This window comes from Hemitrygon akajei, chromosome 7, assembly GCF_048418815.1.
Source record: "Hemitrygon akajei chromosome 7, sHemAka1.3, whole genome shotgun sequence".
Lineage (NCBI taxonomy): Eukaryota > Metazoa > Chordata > Chondrichthyes > Myliobatiformes > Dasyatidae > Hemitrygon > Hemitrygon akajei.
The window spans coordinates 70,168,033-70,180,452 of NC_133130.1; the positions used below are offsets into that span (position 1 = coordinate 70,168,033).

Below are 12,420 nucleotides of genomic sequence, written 5' to 3' on the forward strand. Positions count from 1 at the left end.
GAAGTACAGCCAGCAGCACTGTGCTAAAGGACAAAGGAAGTATATTGTGTAACCAGTACTTTGGGTGTAGGTTACATTTGATGAGCTACCTTTCTCATTTGGATGCATGGGAATGGTATTTGAATTAAATATTTCACGTTCATGAAAGTAATTGATTATTAAACTTGTATGAGTGGAAACTTAAGGAGTTCTGACCTCAGCAGAATGCCCCTCACTGCACAGATTCAAACCACATCCAGTATGTATGACTACAGTACTAGTTGTGTGTGCACACTTCGATATTTTGCTTCTTTGAATATGGTTTCCAGTTAGTGGGAAAATAATTTTGAAGGGGATGCTTTGTCAATTTAGACCGGTTAAAGGGAAGAAAGGCTCACACTGCATGTTACAGCATTGTTGGAAAGCATTCTGTTCCAAAACTGTCCAAACGATACTTTCCTTTGAGCTTTAATACAGAATTCTATGCTAAGTATTAATGTGCATTAATAACCAGCAGGGGAACTTGCAAAACACTTCAGTAATCCTATAATCAATACACACAAAATGCTGGTGGAACGCAGCAGACCAGGCAGCATCTATAGAAATCCAAAATGATAGGAGAAGACAGGACCTGTCTTCTCCTATCATTTCGGTTTTCCCCCTCCCGCTCCTACTTTCAGATCTCTTACTATCTTTTCTTTCAGTTAGTCCTGACAAAGGGTCTCGGCCCGAAACATCGACTGTGCTTCTTCCCATAGATGCTGTCTGGTCTGCTGCATTCCACCTGCATTTTGTTTGTGTTGCTTGAATTTCCAGCATCTGCAGATTTCCTTGTGTTTGCGTTTTTAAATAATCCTATGATACTGTGTGCCTCAGTAGCTGCTTCCCTCCCTGGAGTGGTGTCCTAGAGGAGGAGGCATGAGTTAGGGCAGGTTTACGAGAGAGGAGGAGGGGGCTGAATTTGAGGCAGGGACCTGAGAAGAAAAATGGGGTTGTGGCAGGTTCCTGGGGGTTGAAAATGCAGTGAAATTTGAGTTGCTGAAGATGTAGAAAATGTGCTTGTTTAAAATGAATGCAGATGAGAATATCTCAATGAGAATCTGCAATACAGGATATACATTGTGATAATATGATTGGTCCTTCAGCATGTGCAAGCAGTTTACTGGGGAACCTTGACACAGATTCACAGATAAAATGCTGGACCGAGACCAGCCCAACGATTTGGGCTGAGGCTCTTCATCAGGACCACCGCATGTTTTGTTCTAGGTATTGTTGATCTGAAATAATTAGCCTCCTTTGGAAAAGAGCACTAACATATCTAGAACGCAGATACGTTGTGGGGAAACCCCTATTATGCTTGATAAAAGACATAAAAAGGCCAGTGAATAACTTAACTCAGATTAGCTTTGAGTGACTTTGTATTGACACCTGTGTTGAAGTATGCAGTTTCTAGCTGATCAGTAGTGCTGATTCCATCTTTTTAATTTAAATACTTAAAACACCTACATGGCAAACTTCATGGATGAAAGATCCTGCTACTGATTGAATATGTGTCTGTTGTCAGTGATTCAGGATTAGAATTAACATTTTCATCCTGCCCAGCGTTGGTAATGGAGTATCAGAATTGGATAATGAATACTTTGAGAGTTGATAGTGGGGAATTACTTTGTGCTTGTAGCAATTTATGATGGTAAATTGCACAACTTTAACTCATAATCCCAGAGGTTTAATTGTTACCCTGCTGTTGTTAATTGACCACAAAAGAGTCGTTGAGTTCTTGTGTTTATTAGAAGCCACTTTCAAAGAACTTGTATAAATTCCACATCCCTGCTTTCATGTTTCTTTTGATGTTGAGCTAAATTATGAGAACCTTTTCAAAGGTGGGTTAAGTCAATAGTGGGCAAAATAGGCGATGTGTGAGGTTAACTTAATGAATGTGTACTGATTCGGTTCAGGCACTGCAGTGACATTTAGGCAATGAATCATTCAAAATTTTTCCACTGATTCCTGTCTGATGGGGGTTTCCAATTCAAAAATGCATATTTGGGAACTGGTAATGAGAAAGTAATGGAGCAGTGGGAATTACCATTGACCATGAGAACACTGCAGTGTGAATTTTTCCTCCAAAGCTGAAATAAACTGCTTGATCATGTTTGCTTCTGAGAAGTGGCTAACTGTTTCCACTTGATCTTTGCCTCCATGTGACATACTGTAGGAATCAGAGTTTGCACGTACATCTCAACCAGTTCCAGGTGAATTGCTCTGACTGGCTGCTGAAGGTGATCTGCGGTGTGGTAGAAATCCGCACTGTCTACGCTACAGAAAAGAAGGCCAAGGCTTGCCTGATATCGCGGCTCAGCTGTGAACGTGTTGGCTCCAGATTCTACCGACAAGGAACTGACGATGACGGGCTTGTATCGAACTTCGTTGAAACAGAACAGGTATTTTAGACGTTACAAACATAAGGTCTTGTGTATATTTCATACCATTCAGACTGACAGGTTGGTGCTATTATTATGGCCTGAGTGAAGTTTAATCTGAACAAGTGTAAGGTGTTGTATTTTAGGTGATCAAATGCAGGAGATTATACAGTATATAACAGGGTGCTCTGGAGAATTGATATCGAGATGGATTTTGAGGGCAAATCTATATCTCTTTGGAAGTTTGAAAGCACATGGGTGGTAAAGTAGGTGTTCAGCATGGTTGCATCCTTTGGTTGGTGTGTTGAGTAAAAAGATCAGTAAGTCACATTTACGACTGTATAAAACTTCAGTTCAGCCACCTGTTAGTTACTGTATGCAGTTCTAGCTTCTGCATTACAGTAAGGCTTTGGGGAGGTTCACCTGGAAATTGTCCAGATTAAAGGGTATTAGCTGTAAGGAGAGGTTGGACAGACTTGGTTTGTTTTCTCTGGAGTGTGAGTGACTTGATTGAAGTATATGAAATTAGGAGAGGCATTAAACAAGGTAGGTAGTCAGAATTTTAATACGAAAAGTCATAGCTGCAATATCAGAGAGAGAGAATTTAAAGGTGATGTGTGTAGCAAGCTGTTTTTACGCAGAGAGTGATAGGTGCCTGAAACACATTGCTGGGAGTTCATTTGGGGTGATGAGGTAGCAACTAGCAGAGTCAGATATGGTGACATTTAAGAGACATTTAGGGAATGGAGGACGTGGTCATATGCGTACAGATGAAATTGGTTTAATTTGGCATCATGGTTGGCAGAGGCACCATGGGTCTGTAGGGTCCTTTCCTGTGCTGTGCTCCTCTGTCCTAGTACCAGCATGCTCCCGTCAGCCTGAATGGGTGCTGCTTTGCTGTGGATACTATAAAACGAACGTAGATCCTGATTTGCAATGTGTATTATATCAAGATGCATTCTGGCCTGGGTTTTTGAAATGAGCATTCTCCCTGACCCAGAAAAAATAGCAAGCTGACTCAGAGCTGTAAGTTTGAATGAGCGAGGCAGTTACAGCATTGCAGTACAGTTAACACTGTGTAAACACTGATGTGTTACAGATTTGATGTGTCATAAATCAATGCCTCTTGCATGCCAACTTGCTGACCTTAGCAACATCAGGGGATTGATAGACCTTCTCTGGAACAACTTAACATTTGAATAAATGTATTTCCTCTGCTCTAAATCTTGATGCATTTCAATACACTGTAACCATGCAGGCACTCCGTGCAAATGGGTGTGAGCTGCCTGAATTTTTCATATTTCCCTCCCTCCTATAATTAATTTAATCCAGTAATTCAGTGTCATTACCTTCCAACTTATCAACCTCCACATTCAATGTACTGTCTTCATCATATTTTAACTGTTTTCAAAATGTTATTTATTTGTGTGGATATCTCTGATAATATCTGCACAAATTGTTCATCCTGATTTGCCCATGAACGAGGAAGCTGCTTCTTTTCCTTCGCTTCCCTCCCCCTCTCCTACACTCTCTCAGGAGAATGAGCAAGTGATAGATAGAAGGTACAGTGAGGTAGTCACGCCTAAATTGCTGGAGGCAGGTAGCTGGGTGACTTGTCGGGAGAGGGAAAGGGAATAGGCAGATGGTGCACAATACCTCTCAATAACAATAAGGCTTTGGACACTGTTGGACATGGTGGGTGACCTGCCAGGAAAAGCTGGAACTGAGCCTGGCTCTGTGAATCAGAGGGGAAGATGTGGGGGGGGGGGGGTGCAAATAGAAAAGCAGTGGTGATAGGGGTTTCAATAGCTAAGTGATCAGACAGAAAAGTCTGTGGATGTAAAAGAGACTCTATGATACGTTGCCTCCCAGTTGCCAGATCAGGCCCACAGCATCTAAAGGGGGAAGGTGAGCAGTCAGAAGTTATGGTGCATATTGACATAGATGTGGAAAACCTACAGCAAAATACAAGCCCTTTGGTCCACAATACTGTGCCGAACATGTACTTACATTAGAAATTATCTAGGGTTACCGATAGCCCTCTATTTTTCAAGCTCCATGTGCCTATCCAGGAGTCTCTTAAAAGACGCTATTGTTTCCGCCTCCACCACCGTTGCTGTTCCACTCTCTGCGTTTTAAAAAAAAAACTTACTCCTAACATCTCCTCTGTACCTACTTCCAAGCACCTTAAAACTGTGCCCTTTCATGTTAGCTAATTTAGTCCCGGAAAAAAGCCTCTGACAATCCACATGATCAATGTCTTTTATCATCCTGTACACCTCTATCAGGTCACCTCTCATCCTGTGTCGCTCCAAGAAGAAAAGGCCGAGTTCACTCAACCTATTCTCATAAGGCATGCTCCCCAATCCAGGCATCTTCCTTGGAAATCTCCTCTGCACCCTTTCAATGTTTTCCACATCCTTCCTGTAGCGAGGTGACCAGAACTGAGCACAGTACTCCAAGTGGGGTCTGATCAGGGTCATATAGAGCAGCAACATTACCTCTCGGCTCTTGACCTCAATCCCACGGTTGATGAAGGCCAATGCACCGTATGCTGCCTTAACCACAGAGTCAACAGCAGCTTTGAGTGCCCTTTGGACTCGAGCCCCAAGATCCCTCTGATCCTCCACACTGCCAAGAGTCTTACCATTAATACTATACATTGGTACCAGTGACTTACAGCAGGGTGGAAAAAAAGATGACTTCCTGAAGAGAGAATATAAGGAACAAGGTAGGAGACTGAAAAGTAGGGTCTCAAGGAGTTGTAATAGGACAACAGGAGCAGAATATGGCCATTCAGCTCGTCAAGTCTACTCTGCCATTGCATCATGGCTGGTTTATTATCACTCTCAACCCCATTCTCCTGCCTTCTCCCTGCAACCTTTGATGCCCCTGACAATCAATTTTCCCTTTAAATATGACTTGGCTTCTGCATTCATCTGTGGTAATGAATTCCGCAGATTCATCACCCTCTGGCTAAAGATATCCCTCCTCATCTCTGTGCTAAAGCTAAGTCCCTGTATGCTGAGGCTGTGCCCTCTGGTCCTAGACTCCCCCATAATTGGAAACATCCCCTCGACATCCACTCTATCAATCAAAGTACATATATATCACCAGTTACAACCCTAATACTCGTTTTCTTGCGGGCATATACGATAAATCCAAGAAACACATTGGAATCAATGGAAGACTGCACTCAGCAGGGAGGACAAACAGCCGATGTGCAAAGGACAGCAAACTGTGCAAATGCGAAAAAGAAACACAAATAAATAAATAAGCAATAAATATCAAGAACATGAGATGAAACGTTCTTGAAAGTGAGTTCTTAGGTTGTGGGAGCATTTCAATGATGGAACAAGTGAAGTTGTGTCAAGTTATTCCCTCTGATCGAGGGTAATAACTGTTCCTGAATCTGGTGGTGTGGGCTCTGAGGCTCCACTGCCACTTTCTTGATGGCAGCAGCGAGAAAAGATCTAGGCCTTTCCTGACCAAGAGTGTCCTTATTAGCAGTGCAATGTACAGATTAAACTGGAAAGAAGATAAAGTGAAGTGCCCATTTTACATCCCTTTCCTCATTCAAGACCTTCTCTTGATTGCTGTCTGTGCCACTTGCCAGTGAGGGTAAGAATAGGTTGACTTGGCAGATGAATGTGTGGCTGAGGAATTGGTGCAGGAGGCAGGGTTTCATATTTGTGGATCATTGGAATCTCTTCTAGGAAAGGCATGACCTGTACAGAAAGGACAGGTTATAACTGAAACTGAGGGTTACCAATATCCTTGTGGGCAGGCTTGCTGGAACTGTGGGGAGGGTTTTAATGAGTTTGACAGGGGGAATGGGAGCCAGAGGATGGGGCAGTAGGTGTACAGGTAGATGCTGCATGTAGGGAGATGCTGAAGAAGAATAGGCAGTTGATGGGGCAAAATTGCAGTCAGTAGGATAGGTTGAAGTGAAGCTATTTTAATGCAAGAAAAATAGAGAGCAAGGGTGATGAACTTAGAGCATAGGTCAATACCTGGAACAACGATGTGGACATTATAGAGACTTGGCTATCACGAGGGCAGAGACGGCTGCTAGATTTTTCGGGGTTTAGATGTTTCAAAAGGGACAGAGGAAGGTAAATGAGGTGGGGAAGATACAATGCTAATCAGGTATAGTATCATAGCTATAGAAAGGAATGATATGATGGTGGGATCATCTGCAGAGTCAGTGTGGGTGAAAGTCGGAAACAGGAAAATAGCAATCACGCTTTTGGGAATATTCTGCTGACTCCCCAATAGCAACAGAGACATTGACAAACAGATTGGGAGGCAGATTTTGAAAAGATGCAAACATAGCAATTGTCATGGCAACTCACACAAAATGCAGGAGGAACTCAGCAGACCAGGCAGCATCTATGGAAAAGAGTACGGCAGGACTGCGTTCAATTCCATTCTTGTCATGGGTGATTTCAACTTCAATAATATTGATTGGTACCTCCTTAGTGAAAAAGTTTTTTTTCTTTATTTAGAGATACAGCACAGTAATAGACCCGTCCAGCCCAATGAGCGCAGGCCATCCAGTTACACCCATGTGACCAATTAATCTACTAACTTGTATGTCTTTTGTGGGAGGAAACTAGAGCGGCCAGAGGAAACCCATGTGGTCACAAGGAGACCTACTCCTTCTAGACAGAGGTGGAAATTGAACCCCAATTGGTGATTGCTGGCTCTGTAAAGCACTAACTACTACAGTTAGGTGTGTCAAGGATTCCTGACACAGTATGTAGACAAGCCAACTAGAAATGAGCCCATACTGCCTCAGATGAGTACTTCAGAGACGGTGGCCACAACTTCCTGAATTTTTCCATAGTCTTGGAGAGGTACAGGAGCAGATGGTATGGGAAAGGATTTAATTGGAGGAGGGAGAATAATGATGCTATTGGGCAGTAATTTGGGAACAGATGTAATCGGGGGAATGTACAATGGAAATGTGAAGGTTGCTTCTGGAGTAATTGCATGGGGTTCTGGATGGGTTTGTCTCATTGAGGCAGGGAAAGGATAGTTGGGTGAAGGAACCATGGTTGATAAGAGGTGGAATATCTAGTCAAGAGGAAGAAAGAAGCAAGGATCAGATAGGGTTCGAGAGTTACAAGGTTGCCAGGAAGGAGCTAAAGAATGGATGTAGGACACCTGGATGGGGACAGAGAAGGCCTTGGAAAGTAGGATTAAGGAAAATCCCAAGGCATTCTACAAGCATGTGAAGAACAGGAGGATGACTAGAATGAAGGTAGGACTGATCAAGGATAGAGGAAACCTGTCTTGAGTTGGTGGAGGTAGGTGGGAGGTCCTTAATGAAAACATAACTGTGGAAAGCGGACAGTGAGTGAGTGAGCCAGTGAAGGAGTGGAGATTTGAGGCTTTGACTCGAGAGGCTTCGACGAGAAGAGGTGGAGGACGAGCTTGTTCCCAGTTAGTCTTTACAATGCCTGCTGAGATGGTGATGTGCCTCTCCTGTGAGATGTGGCAGACTTGGGGGAACTCCCCTCTCCCGCAGAGTCACATCTGCCAAAAGTGCTTGCGGCTGGGCGATCTGGAAGACCGTGTGAGGAATCTGGAGCAGCAGCTGGATGACCTTCGACTCATGAGGGAGAATGAGGCAGTCATAGATGAGAGCTACAGGGAGGTAGTCACACCTAGGCTGCCGGAAGCAGGTCGCTGGGTGACAGTCCGAGGGGGGAAAGTGAAGGAGAGTAGACAGGTAGTGCAGAGCACCCCTGTAGCCATTCCCCTGAATAATAAGTTTACCGTCCTGGATGCTGTTGGTGAGGACGACTGACCAGGTGTGAGCCACGGTGGCAGGGCCTCTGGCACTGAGTCTGACCCTGTGGTGCAGAAGGATGGGATGGAGAAGAGGAGAGCTGTCGGCATTGGAGACTCTATAGTCAGGGGAGCAGGCAGGAGATTTTGTGGACGTGAGAAGGAAACCCGCATGGTTTGTTGCCTCCCAGGTGCCAGGGTCTGGGATGTCTCTGACCGGGTGCATGACATCCTGGTACGAGAGGGAAAGCAACCAGAAGTCGTGATACATGTTGGGACCAATGACATAGGCAGGAAGAGGGATGAGGTCCTGAAGTGTGAGTTTTGGGAACTAGGCAGAAGGCTGAAGAACAGGACCTCAAGGGTGGCGTTCTCAGGATTGCTGCCAGTACTACATGATAGTGATGGTAAGAATTGGAGGAGATGGCAGTTGAATGCGTGGCTGAGGAGTTGGTGCAGGGGGCAGGGTTTTAGATTTTTGGACCATTGGGATCTCTTCTGGGGAAGGTGGGACCTGTACAGATTGGATGGGTTGCACCTGAACTCAAAGGGGAGGAATATCCTTGCTGGTAGGTTTGCTAGCATGATTCGGGAGGGTTTAAACTAATTTGCAAGGGGGATGGGACCCAGAGCGATCGAGCAGTGAAAGAAGTGCATGGAGTAAAGCCAGATCTAACATATAGAGAGGCTTTGAGGAAAGAGCAGCAGAATAAAGGGTATAAAGGTAGTAAGGTAGAAGGGCTAAAGTGTGTGTACTTCATTGCAAGAAGCATCAGGAACAAAGGTGATGAACTGAGAGCTTGGATACATACATGGAATTATGATGTAGTGGCCATTACAGAGACTTGGCTGGCACCAGGGCAGGAATGAATTCTCAATATTCCTGGATTTCAGTGCTTTAAAAGGGATGGGGGGGGGGGGGGGAAGGGGAGGAGGGGTGGCATTACTGGTCAGGGATACTATTACAGCTGCAGAAAGGGTGGGTAATGTAGCAGGATCCTCTTTTGAGTCAGTATGGGTGGAAGTCAGGAACAGGAAGGGAGCAGTTACTCTACTGGGGGTATTCTATAGGCCCCCTGGTAGCAGCAGAGATACTGAGGAGCAAATTGGGAGGCAGATTTTGGAAAGGTGCAAAAACAACAGGGTTGTTATCATGGGTGACTTTAACTTTGCTAATATTGATTGGCACTTGATTAGTTCCAAGATTTTAGATGGGGCAGAATTTGTTAAGTGTGTCCAGGATGGATTCCTGTCACAGTATGTTGACAGGCCGACTAGGGGGGATGCCATACTAGATCTAGTATTAGGTAATGAACCGGGTCAGGTCACAGATCTGTCAGTGGGTGAGCATCTGGGGGACAGTGATCACCGCTCCCTGACCTTTAGCATTATCATGGAAAAGGATAGAATCAGAGAGGACAGGAAAATTTTTAACTGGGGAAGCGCAAATTATGAGGCTATAAGGCTAGAACTTGCGGGTGTGAATTGGGACGATGTTTTTGCAGGGAAATGTACTATGGACATGTGGTCGATGTTTAGGGATACCTTGCAGGATGTTAGGGATAAATTTGTCCCGGTGAGGAAGATAAAGAATGGTACGGTGAAGGAACCATGGGTGACAAGTGAAGTGGAAAATCTAGTCAGGAGGAAGAAGGCAGCATACACGAGGTTTAGGAAGCAAGGATCAGATGGGTCTATTGAGGAATATAGGGTAGCAAGAAAGGAGCATAAGAAGGGGCTGAGAAGAGCAAGAAGGGGGCATGAGAAGGCCTTGGTGAGTAGGGTAAAGGAAAACCCCAAGGCATTCTTCAATTATGTGAAGAACAAAAGGATGACAGGAGTGAAGGTAGGACCGATTAGAGATAAAAGTGGGAAGATGTGCCTGGAGGCTGTGGAAGTGAGCGAGGTCCTCAATGAATATTTCTCTTCAGTATTCACCAATGAGAGGGAACTTGATGATGGTGAGGACAATATGAGTGAGGTTGATGTTCTGGAGCATGTTGATATTAAGGGAGAGGAGGTGTTGGAGTTGTTAAAATACATTAGGATGGATAAGTCCCCAGGGCCTGACAGAATATTCCCCAGGCTGCTCCATGAGGCGAGGGAAGAGATTGCTGAGCCTCTGGCTAGGATCTTTATGGCCTCGTTGTCCACAGGAATGGTACCAGAGGATTGGAGGGAGGCGAATGTTGTCCCCTTGTTCAAAAAGGGTAGTAGGGATAGTCTGAGTAATTATAGACCAGTGAGCCTTACATCTGTGGTGGGAAAGCTGTTGGAAAAGATTCTTAGAGATCGGATCTATGGGCATTTAGAGAATCATGGTCTGATCAGGGACAGTCAGCATAGCTTTGTGAAGGGCAGATCGTGCCTAACAAGCCTGATAGAGTTCTTTGAGGAGGTGACCAGACAAATAGATGAGGGTAGTGCAGTGGATGTGATCTACATGGATTTTAGTAAGGCATTTGACAAGGTTCCACACGTTAGGCTTATTCAGAAAGTCAGAAGGCATGGGATCCAGGGAAGTTTGGCCAGGTGGATTCAGAATTGGCTTGCCTGCAGAAGGCAGAGGGTCGTGGTGGAGGGAGTACATTCAGATTGGAGGGTTGTGACTAGTGGTGTCCCACAAGGATCTGTTCTGGGACCTCTACTTTTCGTGATTTTTATTAACAACCTGGATGTGGGGGTAAAAGGGTGGGTTGGCAAGTTTGCAGACGACACAAAGGTTGGTGGTGTTGTCGATAGTGTAGAGGATTGTCAAAGATTGCAGAGAAACATTGATAGGATGCAGAAGTGGGCTGAGCAGTGGCAGATGGAGTTCAACCCAGAGAAGTGTGAGGTGGTACACTTTGGAAGGACAAACTCCAAGGCAGAGTACAAAGTAAATGGCAGTATACTTGGTAGTGTGGAGGAGCAGAGGGATCTAGGGGTACATGTCCACGGATCCCTGAAAGTTGCCTCACAGGTAGATAGGGTAGTTAAGAAAGCTTATGGGGTGTTAGCTTTCATAAGTCGAGGGATAGGATGATGCAGCTCTATAAAACTCTAGTTAGGCCACACTTGGAGTACTGTGTCCAGTTCTGGTCGCCTCACTATAGGAAGGATGTGGAAGCATTGGAAAGGGTACAGAGGAGATTTACCAGGATGCTGCCTGGTTTAGAGAGTATGGATTATGATCAGAGATTAAGGGAGCTAGGGCTTTACTCTTTGGAGAGAAGGAGGATGAGAAGAGACATGATAGAGGTGTACAGGATATTAAGAGGAATAAACAAAGTGGACAGCCAGCGCCTCTTCCCCAGGGCACCACTGCTCGGTACAAGAGGACATGGCTTTAAGATAAGGGGAGGGAAGTTCAAGGGGGATATTAGAGAAAGGTTTTTCACTCAGAGTGGTTGGTGCGTGGAATGCACTGCCTGAGTCAGTGGTGGAGGCAGACACACTAGTGAAGTTTAAGAGACTACTAGACAGGTATATGGAGGAATTTAAGGTGGGGGGTTATATGTGAGGCAGGGTTTGAGGGTCAGCACAACATTGTGGGCTGAAGGGCCTGTAATGTGCTGTTCTGTAATGTAATGTTCTATGTAACTTCAGTGTTCACTGGTGAGAGGGACCTTGACATTTGTGAGGACAGTGTAAAACAAACTGATATGCTCGAACATGTCAACTTTAAGAAAATGGATGCACTGGAACTTTCAAAAACATTATGACAGGTCCTCAGGGCGAGTGAGATGCATTCCTGGTTGCCATGAGAAGCGAGGGAAGAGATTGCTGCACTTTTGGCAATGATCTTTGTCCTCATTGATCACTGGAGTAGTTCGAGATGATGGCAGGGTGGCAGATTTTATTCTTGAGCTTAAGAAAGTGGGTAAGGATAACACTGGAAATTATCAGTGGTGAATCTCCAGTGGTAGGCAAATTATTAGAGAAGATTCCAAGAGATGAGATTTACAAGCATTTGGAGAAGCCTAGTATGATTAGGGATAATTGGCATGGCTGTATGAGGAGCAGGTCATGCTTTACAAGCCTGATTTAAATTCTTTGAGAATGTGACAAAACTCATTAATGAAGGCAGTTCAGTGGATGTGATGTTCATGAATTTTAGTAAGCCATTTGGTAAGGTTCTCTATGGTAGGGTCATTCAGAAAGTCAAAACGCATGGAATCCAGGGAAACTTGATTGTCTGGATTCAGAATTGGCTTGCCTATAGAAGGCAGGGAGTGGTTGGAGA

The 12,420-nt window shown here is 44.7% G+C and overlaps 1 protein-coding gene across 2 annotated transcripts in view; it reads left to right on the plus strand.

The window, feature by feature from the left end:
• LOC140730541 (synaptojanin-2-like) overlaps positions 1-12,420 on the plus strand; it is a 113,655-nt gene that overhangs the window by 22,776 nt on the left and 78,459 nt on the right. For both annotated transcript variants that reach the window (XM_073051146.1, XM_073051147.1), the window contains exon 4: positions 2,195-2,420. In XM_073051146.1, the coding sequence (XP_072907247.1) occupies positions 2,195-2,420 (226 nt within the window). The remainder of the gene's footprint in view (positions 1-2,194; positions 2,421-12,420) is intronic.